At 33.9% G+C, this 20,855-nt stretch overlaps 5 protein-coding genes and 1 long non-coding RNA gene across 6 annotated transcripts; 2 read left to right on the forward strand and 4 right to left on the reverse strand.

Annotated features, from left to right (window-relative positions):
* Positions 1–495: 495 nt before the first annotated feature.
* LOC110639856 (tyrosine--tRNA ligase, chloroplastic/mitochondrial) lies at positions 496–2,475 on the reverse strand. Its single transcript, XM_021790953.2, has one exon. The coding sequence runs from the start codon at positions 2,377–2,379 to the stop codon at positions 862–864; it is 1,518 nt and encodes a 505-aa protein (XP_021646645.2). The 5' UTR covers positions 2,380–2,475; the 3' UTR covers positions 496–861.
* Positions 2,476–3,315: 840 nt separating this feature from the next.
* LOC110639836 (glyceraldehyde-3-phosphate dehydrogenase A, chloroplastic) lies at positions 3,316–5,657 on the reverse strand. The gene is made up of 5 exons (XM_021790931.2): positions 5,353–5,657; positions 5,138–5,254; positions 4,463–4,767; positions 4,121–4,365; positions 3,316–3,961 (listed from the first exon to the last, which is right to left on the reverse strand). The coding sequence occupies exons 1-5, from the start codon at positions 5,392–5,394 to the stop codon at positions 3,459–3,461; spliced, it is 1,212 nt and encodes a 403-aa protein (XP_021646623.2). The 5' UTR covers positions 5,395–5,657; the 3' UTR covers positions 3,316–3,458.
* Positions 5,658–7,903: 2,246 nt separating this feature from the next.
* On the forward strand, positions 7,904–9,476 carry LOC110639837 (heavy metal-associated isoprenylated plant protein 32). The gene is made up of 3 exons (XM_021790932.2): positions 7,904–8,076; positions 8,196–8,274; positions 8,372–9,476. The coding sequence occupies exons 1-3, from the start codon at positions 8,053–8,055 to the stop codon at positions 9,031–9,033; spliced, it is 765 nt and encodes a 254-aa protein (XP_021646624.1). The 5' UTR covers positions 7,904–8,052; the 3' UTR covers positions 9,034–9,476.
* Positions 9,477–13,357: 3,881 nt separating this feature from the next.
* On the reverse strand, positions 13,358–13,811 carry LOC131179938 (uncharacterized). The gene is made up of 2 exons (XR_009148942.1): positions 13,587–13,811; positions 13,358–13,474 (listed from the first exon to the last, which is right to left on the reverse strand). It is a non-coding gene; the product is annotated as an uncharacterized LOC131179938 (long non-coding RNA).
* A 489-nt stretch (positions 13,812–14,300) lies between these two features.
* On the reverse strand, positions 14,301–16,164 carry LOC110639825 (WD repeat-containing protein LWD1). Its single transcript, XM_021790917.2, has 2 exons — positions 14,941–16,164; positions 14,301–14,791 (listed from the first exon to the last, which is right to left on the reverse strand). Exon 1 carries the CDS (start codon positions 16,039–16,041, stop codon positions 15,001–15,003), a length of 1,041 nt encoding a protein of 346 aa, XP_021646609.1. The 5' UTR covers positions 16,042–16,164; the 3' UTR covers positions 14,301–14,791; positions 14,941–15,000.
* A 1,291-nt stretch (positions 16,165–17,455) lies between these two features.
* Positions 17,456–19,370, forward strand: LOC110639861 (pentatricopeptide repeat-containing protein At3g26630, chloroplastic). The gene has a single exon (XM_021790962.2). The coding sequence runs from the start codon at positions 17,685–17,687 to the stop codon at positions 19,134–19,136; it is 1,452 nt and encodes a 483-aa protein (XP_021646654.2). The 5' UTR covers positions 17,456–17,684; the 3' UTR covers positions 19,137–19,370.
* The last annotated feature ends 1,485 nt before the right edge of the window (positions 19,371–20,855 follow it).

The following is a 20,855-nucleotide window of genomic DNA, read 5'->3' on the forward strand; positions in this document are numbered from 1 at the left end:
CTCAATTCTGAATTCTTCTCCATTCCTCTTCCCAATTAATAACCTTTCATTCTTCTGATCTTAAATTGAAGACAGCTTCTTGATGTAGTTTCCTTGTTAGTCCCTTTTGACACTTCATATTGCAAGTACCTCTAAAATGGACTGCAATACAATCTCTTTCCATGCTTAGCTCTTTGTACTTCTATCAGATGGAAATCATACAACCAAAAGAGCCAAAGAACATATATGACCCTAGGCTGAATCAAAGAAGGATAAATAACATAGGATCATACCAGATGGAAAATGATAGAGATGATTACGTGATAAACTGAAACCATTTTCTCTTGAGAATTAAGAATATACCAACTAAAAGGAGAGTTTGAAGGCTACGCAGTAAAATGTATGGTAAACATCAATTGTTTCCTTGTAATCATCCAAAACAGATAAATTAAAAATGCTTGGCTTTTTAATATCTATTAATCTAATCCACATACCCTAACACCCCATAATCCGCCGTTTTCTTTCCAATATCCAATCTTACTCTACCTGTTATAAACAAAACCATCCAAGAAAAAAGAATGGACCTTTCCATTGTCTACAGTTACAGGATATAAAGAAGATAAAGAAGAAAAAGATGAGGACGATAAGAACTATGCAGCAGAGTAATGTTGTGTTTGGTTAACATATCAACAGGTGCAAGATCATTGTTCAACATTTTCTCAAGAAAGTAGTACAATAGTGCAAAATTTTGCAACCAAGCTTTAGATATAACCGCTTAAAGTCACTTCTATCTGATGAAGCTCGCTACTTCATAATGCAGCAAGGAAATTCACAAGATAGAGAATAATTTGTAGAAACTTATAAACTGTGCAACAAAAGCAATCAAGATATTCGTACAATGACCTTGTTCTTCTTGCCAGCAGATAAAAGGAGAACTTTTCCATCCACAATATCTTCAGGCTCAATTCTCTTATTTTCACCATCAACTCTACTGTTGTTCAAGTAGAGACCCCCTTGCTTCAACAGACGGCGCGCAGCTGATTTACTCTCAAGCAGGCCAGAAGAAACCGACAGATCAACAAGAGAAAGATTGAGGACCTGATCATAGGCCAAAGAACAGGATGGGACATCCTCAGCAATGCCCTCAATGGTTTTCCAGTCCAGCTTAGTCTCAGCTCCAGGTCTTAATGCCTCGGTGGCCTTAAGAGCCTCACTGAGTCCATCTTCACCATGAACAAAACGGGTAACTTCTTCAGCAAGCTTACGCTGAGCTGTGTTTGGCACATAGCCTGGTCTCTTCATTTCCCTCTCCAACTCATCAATCTCTTCCAAGTCCAAGAAAGTAAGTATCTTGAGGAACCTAATAACATCTGCATCAGGTACAGAGAAAAAGTACTGATAGAACTTGTATGGAGATAAGAAGGATGGGGAAAGCCAAATGGCACCATCCTCTGACTTGCCAAATTTGATGCCATCACTTTTCAGTAGAAGAGGGAATGTCAAACCATATGCCTCAGCTCCATCGTCTGGTTGCAGAATTTTTCGGATAAGTTCAGTCCCAGCTGTTATATTGCCCCACTGGTCACTTCCTCCAATCTGAACATTAACACCCTCATTTTTGAAAAGGTAAAGGAAGTCATATCCCTGCAAGAGCTGGTAAGTGAATTCAGTGTAACTCATTCCTTGTTCAGATTCAAGCCTCTTCTTCACACTCTCCTTGGCAATCATGGTACCCACCCGAGCATATCTTCCTACTTGTTTCAAGAAATCCAGTAATCTAAACTCTTTCCACCAGTCATAATTATTCATAACCACAATTGGGTTGTTCAAATTCATATCCATATTGAATATTCTAGTCAGGGTATTAGTAATCCCAAGAGTATTCTTTTCCAAAGTATCGATATCAAGCTCTGGCCTTTCCAGGCTTTTACCAGAAGGGTCACCGATCCTGGCGGTAGCACCACCAATCAAGGCAACGGCTTTGTGGCCGCACCTTTGGAACCAAGAGAGAACAATGATGCCAAGAAGGTTACCCAAGTGCAAGCTCTCGGCTGTGGGATCGAAACCGCAGTAAACTTTGAGAGTGGAGTTAGAAGTAGAAGGAGGGCACCTGAGATTGTCGCTGGTAAGGGATTCAAGCAAGCCCCTTTCCTCGAGGATATCGACGACATTGGGACGGCGAATTGCTTCGTGGGTTCGCGTGGTGGAAGCCTGCTGGGTAGAATATTGCAGGCACCTAACAGGTGGGAGAGGAGAGGAGAAGACAGGATTTTTATTTAGGAGATTTGGGTTTGAGGAAATTGGTAACTTAGGAGAAAGAGAGAGGTAGAAAGGAAATGACAAGAGTTTGAGATGCAATTGAGAGGAGCAAAGGACGGTTCTTGCAGCAGCGGTCGCCATTTTTCGTTGGGCTTTGCTCACTCTGCGACCGTTCTCGTTTTTGTTTCTTCCGCTTTCGGATTTTGGGCTCCGCCACCACCACTCATGAGTTGAAAAATCAGCAACAGGTCAATTCGACTCTTAATTTGGACGGTAAAATTTAATTTATAAATTATAAAATTTTAATTAATTAAATTTTAAAATTAATAAATTATCTAAATTTTGTTCATTTTGAGACAAATTAACTCAATTTATTAATTTCAAAATTCAATTAACTCAATTTTTTATTTTGTGTTTAATTAAACATTTTTACCAAGATCATGGGGCGATTTAAACCCTATTCCGTTTACATTTATACACACCAATTTTTTCAATGTCAAATCAAATCTTTAGCTTATTTAGAATGAGTATTGTTTCATTTAAATAGAGAAATTGAATTGATTTGTATTTTTTTTAAATGTAATTATTTTTATAATTTAATTATTTTCAATTGGATCAGAACAAAAGATTGAGATGGACAAGGGATTTCCCCACGGAAGTTTTTTTTTTCTCTTTTATTTTAATTTATCATTATATAATATAAATTTATTTATTAAAAATAAATTATAAATTAAAAATATAAATTTTAAATATAATTTTAACAATATACATATATTTTTTTTAAATTATAATATTTAAATATATAAAATAAATTATTTTTTAATAAATAATAAGTTATCAGGGAGACCTTCTCTCTACCCCCTTCTCACACAATATCAAAGTTGAGATGGATCTAAACAAATTAATTAGACTCAAGGCGAGTTAAATCCGATGAGTAACATTGCCATCCCTAATCCCTGGCCTTCATACAAATATGAGGTATATGAATTCCATTAATAATTGCATCCTCTCAAATGATGATGAACGTATTATTTTGGTTAATTAATTGATGCAATTCTTGATGCTTATTGCACAAACTGAAAGAGAAAATGGTTCAATTCCACCATATAGTTATACATTGTTGACAAAAATAGAAGTGGGAAAACCCAACTAGAAAGGAAGATCATCATGAGGACACAAAATTCTGAAAATTACATTGGAGAGAGATGACAAGAATTCTACTACTTCCAGTTATTGGCAACAATATCAGCCAAATCCACAACCCTTTGAGAGTAACCCCATTCGTTATCATACCAAGCAATCACCTTAACCATATCATCTCCCATCACCATGGTCAGGGATGAATCCACAGTTGATGAAACATCTGTGCACCTGAAGTCGACTGAAACAAGGGGCTCATCACACACTGACAGGATACCCTTCAGCTCCTTGTCAGCACTTTCTCTGAATGCAGCATTTACCTCTTCTGCAAAGGTCTTCTTTGACACCTGCACCACTAGGTCCACAACCGACACATTTGGTGTCGGTACACGCAGGGCTATGCCGTTCAGTTTGCCCTTCAGAGTTGGAAGGACAAGGGCAACTGCTTTTGCTGCACCAGTTGAAGTTGGAACAATGTTTAAAGCGGCAGCTCGTGCCCTTCTGAGGTCACGGTGGCTCGCGTCCAGTAGCCTCTGGTCACCGGTGTATGAGTGAGTGGTAGTCATGGTGCCCTTGATGATGCCTGCAACGAAGCACCCACAAGTTGTCATTCAATTTTCAAGGGTTCATATCTTCTCAATATTCCCATTAACAGGCGTGGTAGTACAGGAGCTCCAACTCAACACCTAGCATGAAAATTCTTAACGAGAAAAGGATAAAGAAGAGAGAAGGAATTGATTACCAAACTTCTGGTCAAGGACCTTGACAAAGGGAGCAAGGCAGTTGGTAGTGCAAGAAGCGTTGCTGATGATAGGTTCATCAGGACTGTAGGCATCAGCATTGACTCCAACGACGTAGGTTGGGATATCACCCTTGCCAGGGGCTGTTATGAGCACCTTCTTGGCACCTGCCTGTATATGCTTTCCAGCACCGTCTCTATCCACGAAAACTCCGGTCCCTTCAATCACCAGGTCGATACCCAAGTCCCTGCATATCATCAAGTATAAGTTCATTTATTCGGAGTCAATGCAATCTCAAGTAGAATAAGAAAGGAAAAGCAAAGAGACAGACTCTCTTAGCTTACTTCCAGGGAAGGTTGATGGGGTTGCGGTCGGTAACAACCTTGATGACCTTGCCATCGACAGAGATGCCATCCTCGGCAGGCTTAACATCAGCTTCGAAGATACCAAGGGTAGAGTCGTACTTGAGGAGATGAGAAGCCTGCTTGACACCACCAGTGTCGTTGATGGCGATGACATCCAGAGGAGAATCCTTGCGCCCATGCCAGCACCTCAAGAAGTTCCTGCCAATCCTACCAAATCCATTTATGGCTACTTTTATCTTAGCCTCAGCTGCAGTTTTCCTGTATCCCCCATTGCTACTTCCCACCTAATTCAAAGTCAAATACATGAAAATTGAGATGCCACCAATCGAAATTAACTAACAGAAGTCAGCTCCTACTTGCCATCAGCTGAAAATATGTAACTTTTGAATCTAAAAGAATCACAAATGGTATGCTAAAAGTAGTATTCATCCGCAGAAACTAATGAAGTTGTCTGGCCAGAACTGAAAAAGCTATATCTAATCACCATTAAGTTTGTTTTGGAATTCCCATTTGGCAATCTGTTCAATGTACTAATTCTGTATTCAATTGGCACATATATGTAAACCCCAATGCTTGATTTGTTACTTGATAGATAGCGGCATGCATCTAATAGCCTTGTTATTAGTTTGTTAAATATAGGAATATGAAACTCACAGCAGAAGTCTGGAAAGCAACGAGTGAGAGGAAGTCATCAGGAGTTTTCTTGGCATAGGGAAGGAAAGCTGGAGAGTTGCGGAGGCCTGAGAATTCTTGGAACCCTTTTCCATTTCCCTGAATTAACGAAAACAGAAACAAACAAAATCACACTTATGTATGATGATAAAATACACATAAGTTCTGAGTGCAACATAACAAAGAAGAAGAGGAACCTGAAGGGACGGTTTGGCTACAGAAAGAGTAGCCGAAGCCATAATGTATCCACAGAAACCAGAAATTTCTGCTAAGGCTAAAATTATAGCAAGCAATCAGCAGTGTGGAGTAGAGGAAGTAAGTTTAAGTAAGTGGTGGGTATTTTAGAGAGATGACAGGAAGAAAATGAAATAAGCAAGGATGAGATTATGGATAGCCTCATATTCAATGTATGGCTGTGGTTCTGCTTTGTGTTTGTGTCTCCCATTCCCTCTTCCCATGTATATTTTCCATCATGGAATTTAGTTTTATATCATGCATACGGAATTTGTAGACCAAAGGAAAATTTACATTTACCTATTAAATATTATTTATTTTTTCAGATTTTGGGCCATAGAGTTTGATCTCCTGAAATGGGCCAATTACCATTTCTTCTCAGTGTCAGTTTTGCAACATTTATAAACAAAGCTTGACTTTGAGCCCAAACGGGATCGTATTAATTTTTATTAGGTAGCAACAACATGTTCAGTTGCAGGGAAGAAATTTTAGATAACAGTGTTGTAGGATGAATGGCCAACTTTCGTTTGTTTTTATTTGGTTGCATCTTCCAATTTGCACATAAAATCATAACTACTGTTCTCGTATAACATTCATTCTTCTCATATCTACACTTCTCTTATATATATATATATATATATATATAATGTATGCAATTTATGGAAGCCCATAACATTCCTGCGTGAAATCAGTAGGATTTTTATTTACCTTTTCAAGGGTTCTTCATCCTTTCCAAGCCCACAGATGCCCAACTGGACCCAGGAAAACCCAATTAAACTAAAGCCCATGACTAAGAAGTGGACCACCTAAAAAAATTACTATTTAATTTCAACATTAATAGCAAAATTAATTTGAAAAATATATTAATTAATTCTAAGTTTTAATTCTGTTAAATACTTTCATTTATTTTTTTTTATATTTATCATTAATAATAAATAATTTCATCTGATTGTTTTTGAATTTTAATTGTTATTAATATTTTTATACTTATTATATAGCCTGATTTGATTGAATAGCTGTGCGCTTGAATTAGCTCACCACCTTTTTCATCCCTAACCTGTAACCCTAAGAACCAGAGATGGACACCAGACCAAAAAGGAAACCATCGACCAGCACAGGCTCATTGCCGCCGAGAAACTGCGCCACCATTGTAGCCGATCAATTACCAACCACACAAGGAGCAAAACGCTCATCACTTTACAGCTGACCATCCAACCAGCATCGAACCACAGGTTTCTCCAAACACAGAACACATCCACTGTAAAGTATAAAAATACGTTTAATATCATGATGTATCTCAATTAAACAGGTTGACATGCTAATTCCTCTCTCTATCGATGAATTAAAAACCTTGAAGCTATAGAGAATTTGACAGTCCCACTTGAAATCAATAGATCATAATGACCAGAATATTCCAAGAACAAATTAACACACTTTCAAATAAATAAATAAAGCAGTGAATCTTTAAAAAAGAAGAGGTGCCCAAAACACTTGCATGCTACTCCAGACATATCGCACAATATCCCATTTCTATACAATTTTTGCTGCTTTCTTTGTATCTTTTACATACCAATTTTTTATTATAGTTCTTAGTTTTATATAATCCATACACACACTCTTTCACCATATAATGTGAGAACTTAAAGAATCAGTCTCGGGCGCGTACAGCTCACTCGCTAACAAATTATAATAATTATAGATGCAGTGATGTGATTCAAAGAAGGGCCAGTGAATACTCGTGAAGTAAAGCAAAGGCACGTTCAGTGCCTAATAATTATGGAATCAACAAATGCTTCTCGTCGACTCCTAGTAATTTATTCAGATCACACCAAATTTCAACTTGGACTGCATCTGTTCCTTCATCTTTCCACTCCATTTTATAGGTCAATAATTCCACGTGTACGGTTCATATGCACTTGCACTTCCTTTTTTTTCTTATTTTGATTTGTATATTTCTATAATTACAAAAACAAAGCTAAAGAAAGTAATTACTGATTGATTATAATTAGTTTTATAATACTTAGACCGAATGTAGGACCCTTTATCAAAGTAAAGCAAATAGAATTTTACAGAGCTAAAGAAGATACCTCCTAAAGATCTTTTGCTTGTTTATTAATTGGCTTAGTCGAATAGGGTGATTTTCGTGGGTATGATTGCTGTTACTGCTATGCTCCACTGAGCAGAATCTTTCTTACAAAATGTTAATGGCCAAGCAAGGTACTAGTAATGAAGTGAAGTACCCTAGTACTTAAGGGTATAACCTGGGTTTTTAGGACACTACACTGGTAAAGTGGAATGTTACAAGAAGGGCAGTAGGGCATTTATGAACATTCAAAGAAGATAGCTCAAGTACTGAAAATTTTTGCATATATATTTTGCTTACAGAGAAAGCTGTCCACTAATTGCTTTTGCGTTGGAACTACATGGAACAGAAACATATATATATATATATATATATATATATATATATATATATATATATATATATATAACAAACTAAACGAACTCAAATTATTCCTCTATGGACCCCCCTGATCTGATTTTGGTGAATATAAATACAGCATGAAAATCTAACTAGTCATTGCAGAAAAAGCTCTTTTCCCTCTCTTTTCTTGTTCCTTCCAGGCCTTTCTTGATCCTGTTACATTACTTGCTCAGGAAATATGTCTAAGGAAGCAGACTTGAAGGTGCCAATTCCCGATAACCTCTCTCTCTCTCTCTCTCTCTCTCTCTATTTAGTTTTCTTGTTCTTCATTCTGTTTTACACTAATTTGCTTTTTTTTTTTTTTTTTTTGAATGATTCCAGAAGATTGAACTCAAGGTGTCTGTCATCTGCTGTGATGGCTGCAAGAGGAAAGTAAAGAAGATTTTACAGAGTATTGAAGGTAACTAATGAATAAAAAGGCTCACAATTCTCTTGTTCATTTGTTGTTTTTGATGTGTCTTCTTCCCCTGCTAATTTATCTAAAACTTATTTATCAGGTGTTCTAAAGACTGAAATTGATTCTTTACAACCCAAAGTTACAGTCTTAGGGAATGTGGATCCACAAATTCTAATAAGAAGACTGCTGAAAGCTGGAAAACAAGCAGAACTGTGGAGCAATGGGAGTCAGAATGCTGGAAAAGAAAAGAAAGAAGCAGAAAACACAGTGATAAAAGAGAAAGAGAAACCAAAATCTGAATGTGATCAAGCAAAATCCTCAAATTCATTAGGCAATTCTACTGACAAGAACAAAGAGGTTAAAAATGGTGGGGATGGAAGTGAGAATAAGGCTCCAAAGAAGGATCAGAAGGAGGCAGCAGATAGCAAATTAAAATCTTCTTCCAATCCTGAAATTGTAAAGACAGAAAATCCTCTGCCTCCTCACCGACAACCGAGTGACACCAAGTTTCCAAGCACGTTTCAGGAAACGGGTAATGTCTGCAGTTGGAATCAGTATTATTACAAGGTTGAGCCTTACCCAGTTGCTGTACCCTACTATGCATTACCTTCATACACAGTTAATCCCCTGTCTCCAAACTGCTATGGCCAGGAATTCCTAAATCAAGAGAGACCAGTGTTTCAACCTCCACTCCAGGCACCAGCAGTACGAGTTGGGGATTACTTTAGTGACGAAAATACCATGGGATGTCACGTAATGTGAGAGCTGCAGGACTATGCACTGAAGATCAGGAACATGGCAATTTATCCTTAGGTGGCTGATTCATTCAAGTATCTTTTTGTAGTCTTTGAGAACTTCTGTAACACTTAATTATTGGAAATCTAATTCGTTGGACTCCATCACTTCACCAGAGAAAAAGAGGAAGAAAGGGACTGCAAAGATTTAAACACAGGAATTCTGTACAAGATAGACACCCCAACATTGAGATAGTAATCTAATGGCAAAAAATGGAGGTTTTGAAATATGGGCTATTCAATATGTTGGTAGATGGGCGTATCTCCATCTCAAATCTCAATTCCCAACCATTTCTATTCCAGCAATCATACTTAGAAAGGTAAGTTGAAAGAAAAAGAAAGGTTTTCCAATGGATCGATAGTCCTTTTTCCATGGCACACGCTTCTTAGAATTTTTTCAAAACAGGGGATTAGGGAGAATATTTAGGGTGAAAGAGAAATTTATTTTTATGACTGGCAACAGTAGGAGTGGTAATGGATCATAATTTTTGGGTGTACTAACCTTAATAAAATGGGTTTTAACAGTATATAATCGGGATTTATTCTGATTTAAAAATAATACATGTAGATGGAATTCAAAGTTTTAGTATTGGGTATTCATTATCAAACTCATTTATATAAATATTTAATTTAATATAAAATATATATTTTTTATAATAATGTTTATAAATTTTAAATTTTTTTATTTTAAATAAAATAGAATTTAAATACTTATAAAATTATTAAAATTTTAAAATATAAATTATTGATAAAAAATATTTTTATATAAGTTATTAATTAAAATATATAAAATTATACATTTAAATATTTTTTGAATAATAATAATCAAAATTGAAATAGGTTTTAATAGTTCAAAATAAATTTTAATCGATTTATGATGAATTTGAATTCGAATAGAGTAATTATCGTGGGTAACTTTTCTATTAGTAAGCTGTTGTTAACCACTATAATTGGCATGCAAAAATCTGAAAAGGAATATGTGTTCACTACTTTTAGCAGCAAACATGCAAGATGAAATTAGTAATATATTTATTTAATTTTTAGTAATTTTTATATTATTAAAAAGTAATATTTTTAATTATTTTATGATAAAAATTAAAATATATATATATAATAAATATATTATAATATTACTTTTAATTATTAAAAAATAAAAATATTATTTAATCATAATTTTGCATAACTATTTTTCCATGGGAAGACAATTACGATTAAATAATATTTTTAAGAAGATCCCTTTTGATGTTCAATTTAATCTTCATCAAACACAAAAATTTTTATATTAAAAAATTAAGAATATTATAAGAAATTTAAAAATAATTTTTTTTATAATTTTTTTAATGTGTAAAAATATTTTTTCACATCAGAAAAATAAAAAATATTTTAAGAAGTTCAAAAATATTTTTTTCATAATTTTTTATTATTCTTAAATTAACTTTACATATAAATAAACTAATCATTGAATATTTGCCACTAAAAATAGCAAATACACAAATTTTTTCTGAAAATTATACATGTTCGCTAGTGATAATATCAAATAACAGCTTACCTATTATTCGCCAATCACAGTGATGAACAAGAAATTAAAAACCCTAGTTTAAAAAATAAATTTCACTTAACCCTAATAATTTTGATAAATAATCTTCCTAATCTCATGGGTTGAAAATTTTCTATAGACTTGTTGTTGCAACATGCTGCCTTAAAAGTAGAAACGATCACTTCAAAATTCAAACCCAAGAAACACTTTACAAGGAAAGAACAAAGGAAGGGTAGTTAGCATAGCAGCCTTTGCTTTTGTTATCTTGATTTTAGAACTTTCACCATTCGCCACATCTATAAATTCGTGGCTAGGTGCTTTCATTGTTGGTTTATTTCTTGATTTCCCCTTTACCCATTAGCATTGATTTACAAGTGGTAGGCAATGATTCCTATGATATAATCAATATCGTCTCAAACATTCCATCTTAGCGGAACTTTCCTGTTGGAGTTTGGTGCTTTACCACTAAGCAAATGCCAAATTGTAATTAATGAAATGAAGTTGATCATTTCTTTACTAGGAGTCTAGAACTTCACTTTAGGAACAAATTCTAGTCTTGTGCTAGTGGAGGGGAAATGAGTTGAAATTGTATTCTCACATTTTGCATGGCTATAATTATAAGCAAAATGCTTGTACATGAATTCAAAATATAAATTTAAAAGTTTATATATTTAATTGGTAAATTTTATCATATATTTTATATTTTTAATTAATAATTTATTAATTTTAAGTAAAAAAAAATTCTAATTATAGAACTTAAGACTAAACTTTACATTTATTTAATATATTTATTAATTTTCGATTTATGTTAATAAAATGACTCAATTTAAATTTTAATTTTAAATAAAATTATGGTTATTTATTTAAAAAATTGAAATATATATTTTGCAAATAATTAGATGAAAAAATTAATTTTATTTTATAATTAAAAACATATTGAAAAACTTTAAAGGGTATTTATATATTTTGGTACTTGGTTAAATATCTTTGAATATAAAAGGAAATAATTTAAAAGATTAATTTTGAGAGTAAACAGATTAGTGCTTAGTTTATATACATTTACAAACTTAAGAGAACAAATTTGTAGTAAAATTTTGAGCTTATTTAGTCATTGAAAAAACATGAATATTTGTGAATTTGACTTGATTATGTTAATATGCAAACTCCTTTTAGATTGGATTATACTTTTTTGAGATACTCGCTTATAACTTAAGATTACCAACTTTAAGCAATTAAAATTTAATTTGGAATATAGATATATGAATAAAAAAAAAATTAATCACAAGCGAAAAAATAGACTTGAATTACCTTTGTATATAGAGAGGATGAGCCACTATACTACGCTTTTGTTAAGAGTTTAAAATATTAATTAAACATTGATTTAATATTAGAAGAAAACTTAAAAAAAAAAGGTTTTGATTGGATCTTGACTTAATTAAGCGTTCAAGTGGAGTCAATTCCACTTTATAAGTTAAGAAATTAAAAGAACATATAGATAGAAAGTAATAAATAAATTATAATTTAGTTTGATTGATAAATTAAAAAAATTATTTAAAATAAATTAAAAATAATAAATAAATTATCTCTTATTTATAATTTATTTATTCTAAAATTACTATTGATAAAATAAAAAATTAAATTATTTTAATAATTTTTAAAAATATTAATATTATATTCATCCTCACAATTATAACACTTAAAAATATATTTTTATTGATATTTTAATAAATTAAATTACTTTTATGTACATTTTAAATAAATACTTAAATGATTTAAAATTAATTTTTAAATAATTTTATTAAATAATTAATTATTTTTTAATTAATTTATAAATTAAAAAATACATTTAAATAAAAAAATAAATGGAGAAATCTAACACGCTTATGAAAACCCTTATGAGATAATGACATAGGACTATCGGACATACCAGTAATGACCCGAGGCCAATCGTACACTTTAATTTGACGTGGCTGCTGATCCTGTCGCCAGGTATTTTTTATCTGGTTCCTTTTTATAGATTTATACATTAGGACTTTTAACATTTTCTAACTGGGAAGCACATTGCTTAATAATTTTTAAATAATTTTAAGCATCCCAAAACTTTTGGGCCAAAATTCTGAAAAACTATATATATACTTGAATTTCCTCTGAAATTTTTATACATCAGACATTTAAGATGCTCTCAACTCTGAGCACTATTTGTAACCAACACCAACTGGAGGGTTTCAACTGTTTAAAGCAAAAGATCTCTTAGAATTCCACCAAGGCAGCTAAAGCACTACTAGGAATAACCTTGTACTTTTAAAAATATACGTAATGAAGTTTTCCAAGTACAACACTACAGTCTCCAGAACAAGCAGCTTAATACTTTGTAGCCAGCAGCCACACTGGATCTTGAAAACCATGTGCTTGTACTTATAATGACTTTTTATTAAACTTTGTGCTCTTAGCCACTGGATGTGTTTTAATTCCATTCATCCATGGTGGGTGTCGTCAACAGAGAATCTCCCCAAAAACCACAGTAGATTTAGGCCATGCAACAGGTCACTCCAACTAAATTAATGTGGATGATTACCTTTCTAACACTCTTTCTGCCTCCAAGCTTTGGTCACCAACTGACCATTTGGGCATAATTTTCGTCTTAACAGCACATGCCCAACAATCCTCATTTGAACCATCTGGTGTACTATTTATAATAACATTTGCTCCAACATCTCAATTGCTCTAGTTACTATCATCTTCACAACATGCATAATTAGTGTCAAACATATTCTCATACTGTTTTTTGGTTGTCCTCTTGCATGAGTGCTTGTCCTCTTACATGATGAAGGATATGATTCCTGAGGCTTACTGACCCCTCTCAAGGCAAAGCCTATGGAACAATAAATAAACAACAATCCATTCTCAATTTCTCAATTGTTTATCAAATATAGCACGCTCAAGTCCGACGTGATGGATCTCTATATTGCTTGACAAAAATTCACCTTTGATTGCAGATATTTTATGCCATGATCGTTGATGACTTTCTTTCCCAAAGATTCAAGTAATGATTGCCACAAGTAAATAAAACTGCAACCACTGGGAGTGTTACAGCTAACATAAACATAAATAGACAAAAGGAAGAAAGCAAACCATAGAAAAGGAAAATATCAACTACAATGAAAAACACACATTCACACACCCAAAAACAGGAAACAGAGAGAGAGAGAGAGAAATATTAGTCAAGTAACCAGTATATATATATATATATATATATATATATATATATATATATATATATATATAGCATTGGCCAAGCCCTTGTCCCCTGCCTTAGCAGACTGGTTAATTGCTTCCACATTCCTTGAACACAACCACAAATTAAGCATGTTTCTTTGAAAAATCCTCATTCCCTTCCACCTTTCACCTTCACCTCAGAAAAGTAAATACCATATTTCCAGTTGATCCCACCAAATAACAAATTAAGTATATCTCCTAGAATTACCTTCTCCTTCATCCCTTACAAAAACAAACACAATTTCAAATTGAACAACCAATATTCCAACCATTAGAATTCTAAAGCTAACTTCTTATTGAGCCCAAAACTCTAATCTTCAAGAAAATTAATTGTAACCAAAATATTGCCATCACAACTCATGCCAGAATAGTAAATCTTATACATTTAGGGTTTTTGCAAACATTCATCCTCTCTCATATGATAGCAGGAAAGGAAAATTTTATTTTCTTTCCCCAACTCCAAAGAGCCCAGATGTTTAATATCTGTAGTATTCTACATAATTTGGCTATATCTACTACAATATAATGGAAAAATAAGGAAGTACAAAATATTGTCATTAATTAAACTAGAGGCATTGAAATGTGAAAACCTATTATGGTAAATAACCTTCAACCAATGCAGAGTAGTGAAAGAAGAAAGCTCTCCCAGCCATTAAATTGAGTTTGAGTTTAGCAAGTAAAATACAACAACACGAGTTGGCCCATATAAGAGAATTGCTATAGGGGGTTGCAACTTAACTGCGCAAAATTTTCCAGTCGTTTTACCAAAATTGAGAGTCGAACCATCCATTGGTTTTATAGTCTGAGTGACTTAAGATATTGCAGAATCTTTCCATCCAGACTTTGCTATTGGAATATGCTTGTTCATTTTGCTTTGTGAGCTCATTCAGTATTGATGAGATTTAGCCAGATGCTTGAGTAGAACAAAACAAGAAAAAACAGAGAAAGCACATAAAAAAAAGAAGGGCTAAATACCTTGCAGGGTAAAACTAATTATAAGCATTTTAATATCTGGAGTTTGAAAAAAGTCAGCTGTAGGAAAAAAAAAAGCATTTCTCTTACCTTGTCATATAGCAAATTGAATTTTGCTGCAGGTAGATTCATAGAATATGAATTGAAGTATCAAACCCTGAGAATCTGCAGCTTGGTAGAGAAGGCAATAGCAACCCAATCAGGCTGAGAAGAAGACCATTGCAGCTGCTCAATTTCAGCCCCTGCAGTGTAAGCCAGAATGGGATCCAATCCACCCTCAACGGGCTGGCCCATGGAGGAGAGGTCCCAAATCAAGGCCTGGGAATCATCCCCAGCAGTGCAAATGTGGCAAGAGCTATGGGGAGCCCAAGCAATGGCATTGACGCTAGCATGGTGCCTCTGCAACTCCACCACAGGGAGAGTCGGGAAGCGGATGTCCAGAACCACCACCTTGGCACTGTCCATGATGATCGTAGCCATGTACCTCGGATCCTGCTTATTCCATCCTAGTCGCACCAAGGGGGTGTCAGGTTCCGAGCTTTCGTAGATGATGGTGGAATGCTCCTTATCGCGAAGATCGAAAACCCTAACGGAGCCGTCGGCGGAGACGGAGGCGAAAACACCGACGCCGCCCCAGGCGATGTCATAAACCTCCTTATCGTGAGCGATGAGCTGAGTGTCGACGGTCTCACGTTCGATGTCCCAGATGGTGCAGGTAGTGTCAATGCTCGAAGTGCCGATGCGCTTGGGGTCCGCCTCATTCCAGTCGAAGGAAGTGAGAGGCCCACAAAACTCGCTGCTCTTGTTACCATTAAGCACGCTCTTAAGCTCGACGCGCGACTGGTCATCGCCAATACGCCACAAGCGGAGGAAATCACTGGAAGTGGCCAAGAGGTCAGGCTTCTGGCACTCCTTATCAGGAATGAACATGGTCTTGGTGGGCGGATAGGGGTGCTCGAAAGAAAGGTTGGGGTCGGAGCGGATCTCGCCGTTGGAATCATCGAGCTGGACAATCTCGACCCTGTTAGGGTACTGCTCGAGGAGGCTGGCGATGGCGAGGCGGTACTTCTTGTCTCGGCGGACGCTCCAGTTCATGGCGTAGATGTGCCAGGGGGCTTCGTAGGTGTAGATCTCCGACCGCTTCTGCTGCTCATCTGACCCGTCTTGATTCGGATCACTGCTCGCACCCATAATTTTTTTTTGTTTTCGCTTCCCCTTCTCCTTTGGGTTATGGAATCTGATAATTCCTAATTGAAAAGCGCAAGCGGTAGAGACGAAACTGGTGTGGTTTTCTGAATTTTGAGAAGGAAAATTGCTTTTTTTATTTTTATTTTATATTATATAATAATATATTGTTGAAGGAATCAAATCAAAATGAAATTAAAAGATAAAAAATTTCTGATTACTCTTTTATGTAAAAAATTTTAAGCCCTTAGAATATACCATCAATTTTATTTATAGATTACAATAAAATTTAGAGTGAGCTTATTTTCATAATTATAATAATTAATATTATAATTTTTAAATATTATTTTAATTATTATATTAAATTATGGTTTTTTAATGTGATTTATATAATTATTATAATTTAATTAAATTTTCTATTATTATTATTATTATTATTATTATTATTATTTCTCTACAATTATAAAAAATTATTGGTTTTATTTTTCATTCATGTTAAAATAAATTTTTCTAATTTTTATTGATGTGTAATGTATATTTTCAATTAATTTTTAATATATTTCCTTTTTTTCTTTTTTTAACTTTATTTTTTATTTTATTTTTATAAAAAACTCTAAATTATGAATTTACAAAATTATTTTTTTTCCTTTGAAAATGATGGTTAAATTGTTATTTTAAAGTAATAATGGTGATTAATTGCAAATTTTGTAAAAAAATTTGTAGAGCATTCAATGTATAGAAATGAGTTACAAATATAGTTATTAATTGTTAGTGTTAGAAAAAAATAAAAAAATACTAAATTAAGACTTTATTTATTTTATAAAAAATAATTTTTATATAAAAATATTTTTTATAAAAAACATTTTCTACAATGTTAATTATGTACAAGTACTTTTATATTTTAATAAAATTATTAAAATTTAAAAAATAAAAAATAATTTTATTTTATTTTTATAAAAAAAATATTTTTCATTGATTTATTTTTCTAAATGTCATAAATACTAAAAAAATAAAAAAAATTATTTAATGAAATAAAAGTAGCTTAAAATTGTGTTTTTTTTTATATAAATAGTGATATATAAAAATTTCTATGATCCATGAACATGATGGAATTTTTCTGTTTGTGAAATATAAAAATTATAGTGTTATTATTTATGATAAAGATGAAAAGATAATATTTTTTTTTCAAAATAGGAAAGATATTAATTTTTTTGCACTTAATAAAATAATTTTTATGTATGATATTTTATAAGAATAATTAAATTAAAAAAAATAAAAATTACATTTAAAAAATTATAATTTTAGCCATTTTAATAATAAAAATAGATTTATTCTAAAATTTATAACCAGTCATTAAAAAAAATGGTTAAAACTCAAACTTTCAATGGGAGAGCGTTTTTGTTCACACCTTTATTATCTAATAACAAATGAATTGGGGCATTTTAAAGGAATTATCGTTTTTGGCTGGTCTTTTGTGAAGTATAAGTGGTTGTCAGTGGACGACATGCCGTTGGAAGATAAGTTGTAAGAAATAATTCAATTCCCGTCAAACCACACTTCAATTTATCCAATTTTCGAAAGGGAAACAACCTGCAGCTGCAGCCTGCAGGAAATTCTATTAATAGCAGCCCAGAATCCAAGAGACTATAATGGTTGCATGCCTTTCATGCACTGTCAGCACTCCCTGTAGAAGAACTCCATTTCTGAGCTCTCGCTGTCCCACCAATAAGCCTAAGTTTGGTTCTCAGGAAGCTCTCATCTTAATTCAAAAGTGCTCTAATTTCACCCATCTCAAGCTTATTCACGCTAAGATCATTCGGAATGACCTTTCTTATGATCAATTGCTTGTTAGAAAATTGCTTCACTTGTGCTTCTCTTATGGGAAAATGGATTATGCCACTCTGCTTTTCCATCGAATCCCACACCCGCATACCTTTACTTGGAATTTCACGATTAGAGCCTATACCCATAATGGTTACTCTCAACAAGCTATTCTTCTTTATAACCTTATGATATGCCGGGGCTTTTCGCCTGATAAGTTCACTTTTCCCTTCGTTGTCAAAGCTTGCTTGGCCTCTTTTGCTCTTGATAAAGGAAAGGAGGTTCATGGATTTGCTATTAAAACTGGGTTTTGGAAAGACACTTTTTTGCACAACACTTTGATGGATATTTATTTCAAGTGCGGGGATGTGGATTATGGGCGTAAAGTGTTTGACAAAATGCGTGTACGTAGCGTTGTCTCGTGGACCACTTTCGTTGCTGGACTTGTTGCTTGCGGGGAACTGGATGCTGCTCGTGGGGCTTTCGACCAAATGCCAATGAGAAATGTTGTTTCTTGGACGGCAATGATTAATGGGTATGTGAAGAACCAACGACCACAGGAGGCGTTTGAACTGTTCTGGAGAATGCAGCTTTATAATGTGAGGCCCAATGATTTTACACTGGTTGGCTTGTTAAAAGCATGTACTGAACTGGGAAGTCTCCAGTTGGGTAGCTGGCTTCATGACTATGCTCTGAAAAATGGATTCAAACTGGGGGTTTTCCTTGGGACTGCTCTTATTGACATGTATAGCAAATGTGGTAGTTTGGAGAATGCCAAGCAAGTATTTGACCAGATGCCAATCAAGAGTTTGGCTACTTGGAATTCGATGATCACTAGCTTGGGGGTGCATGGGTGGGGAAAGGAGGCCCTTGCTGCTTTTGCAAAGATGGAGGAGGCAAATGTTCAACCGGACGCAATCACTTTTGTAGGTGTTTTATGTGCTTGTGTGCAGATAAATAACGTAGAAGAAGGTGGTAGGTACTTCAAATATATGAAAGAATGCTATGGCATTACACCTGTGTTAGAACATTATACTTGCATGGTTGAACTTTATACTCGTGCCAACATGTTGAGTGAGGCTAGTGAATTAGTGAACTCCATGCCAATGAAGCTGAATGACAGTGCAGAAGCAGTATTGATTTGGCCAAGTATAATTGATGGTATGGCTGAAACGGACAGCTTTTTTGAGCACCATGGTAAGGATTTATACTGCTTTGAAACAGCTACACGCCAATTGTCCCAAAATCAGTTTTGGTGCTTCAAGTGGGATGTTGGTTGACTCAACGGATCATTTCTGACCACATTATTGTTATTAATTGCGATACAAAATGAGAATTTTGTACAAATATGTGACAGCTTATGACATATACTATGCTTTTTATCTCCATTACTTGTAACATTGTTCATAGCTGAGAACAGCTTATTCAAGTAGATATGACAAATGGTGTGAATTTATATACATCAAATAGTTGTGCATAAATTGATCATTTAGCCAAATTCAACATTAGACAAAAGTAAATTGAAATGGTGAGATATCTATTATTTAATTAGTTTGAAAGAAAATTACTTCCATATCCTCTGAACCTGTTATCCTTAACTTTTCTACCTTATTGGGATGCTTCTAAGATTTGGATATGAAGATTGTTTGCAGTTCTTTTACAAAGAGTGCCTATTTTGTTTCTTTTCAAATTTCAATATAGTGGCGATAATTGTTCAGCTCTTCTTTTTATTCTTCTTATGGTTTTAGTGACTGTTACTCTGAGCATATGTCAATAACTTGATTGATTGGCAGTGGGCAGAGTCATTTCTTATCCTTGCTCATGATGTTCACTAGATTGGTACCTTTTCTATTTATTGCATGTTAAAAGAGAAACTTCATTCAGGTTGGAAATGCCAATGAACTGTTTATTGCAAGTATCAAAATTATGTTATTTCTTATAGGCTTAGTAACTATATTCTAAGTTTATTTTCTAGATTGATTGATTGGTAGTGTGCCATTTCTTGCATAATAAAGTTTGCATTTACCATATAATTACCATTCTGTTGTATGTTATAAGAGAAGCTTTATTACATTCACATCAGAGTATATGCGGATGTTCTCTCTTGCCAGACTGGCTGAGAATAGAGATCATATTTTTGGACTTCTGTGCTGCCACTCGCCTGTAATGGCACAGCTTAAAATATTTTCCTTTGATCTAGATGATGAACGAATAACCATTGCAAATTAATCCCTGAGATTTTGTACAGCTCAGAAATTTCCATACGTGTGTTCCGTTGTCCATGTAAATGGCTTTCATCTGTTTTCTAGCGTTGGAGAGAATGCATTTATATTATTTGACAGGAAATTCTCCATGCTGCATGCAATGAATATTTGGAGACATCCCTTTGGATTTCCAGACAATAATTGCTACATGATCTTCCCCTAGTAAAGGTTGATTCGTACATATTTACTAAAATCCTTGTAGCTTTTAATCTTTATTAATGTTGTTAGGATACTTAAAAGAGAATAGGTTAATTTTTCACCTCATCTAATCTTGGGGGATCTAGATTAATAATTACCCTCTTTAAAGGTTAAAACTTAAAAGGGTAACATTTAACCCTTGATTTTTTAACCTTCTATCAGATATACCCTTAAGTGAATAAAGATAAACCATCTCTAGGGAATGAAATTGTGATTAGTTTGCCTGTAGCCAATGCATTTCCAAGGAGTTGCAGCAGTAGTCTAGTATAACATGAGGAGAACCAAGAAAATTCTAAATTATGCAATTTCTCCCATTCTATTCAGGGTAGAAGGCAAAATGTCAGAATATTTATACTGTTTACCTTTAGCATTGGATATACTCTTGATTATTGAGCTACTAGTTTAGTATACCAATGAGATCATGGCCTAGTGGTAAAACCAAGAGATGCATTGGCATTTTAGCTTTAGGCCAATTTTAGCTTGAATATGATGTATATTGCATTTATCTCTTGGGAAAAAAAAGCCTTAATTATATGT

This window comes from Hevea brasiliensis, chromosome 1 (assembly GCF_030052815.1).
Source record: "Hevea brasiliensis isolate MT/VB/25A 57/8 chromosome 1, ASM3005281v1, whole genome shotgun sequence".
NCBI lineage: Eukaryota > Viridiplantae > Streptophyta > Magnoliopsida > Malpighiales > Euphorbiaceae > Hevea > Hevea brasiliensis.

Excerpts from the sequence above, each read along its gene's own strand:
- LOC110639856 (XM_021790953.2), bottom strand. The coding sequence starts at position 2,379 with ATGGCGACCGCTGCTGCAAGAACCGTCCTTTGCTCCTCTCAATTGCAT.
- LOC110639836 (XM_021790931.2), bottom strand. The coding sequence starts at position 5,394 with ATGGCTTCGGCTACTCTTTCTGTAGCCAAACCGTCCCTTCAG. Across the intron at positions 5,255-5,352 it reads TAGCCAAACCGTCCCTTCAG|GGAAATGGAAAAGGGTTCCA; the intron begins GTTCCTCTTCTT and ends TCGTTAATTCAG. Across the intron at positions 3,962-4,120 it reads GGTCCTTGACCAGAAGTTTG|GCATCATCAAGGGCACCATG; the intron begins GTAATCAATTCC and ends GCTTCGTTGCAG.
- LOC110639837 (XM_021790932.2), top strand. The coding sequence starts at position 8,053 with ATGTCTAAGGAAGCAGACTTGAAG. Across the intron at positions 8,077-8,195 it reads CTAAGGAAGCAGACTTGAAG|AAGATTGAACTCAAGGTGTC; the intron begins GTGCCAATTCCC and ends GAATGATTCCAG. Across the intron at positions 8,275-8,371 it reads GATTTTACAGAGTATTGAAG|GTGTTCTAAAGACTGAAATT; the intron begins GTAACTAATGAA and ends CTTATTTATCAG.
- LOC110639825 (XM_021790917.2), bottom strand. The coding sequence starts at position 16,041 with ATGGGTGCGAGCAGTGATCCGAATCAAGACGGGTCAGATGAGCAGCAG.
- LOC110639861 (XM_021790962.2), top strand. The coding sequence starts at position 17,685 with ATGGTTGCATGCCTTTCATGCACTGTCAGCACTCCCTGTAGAAGAACT.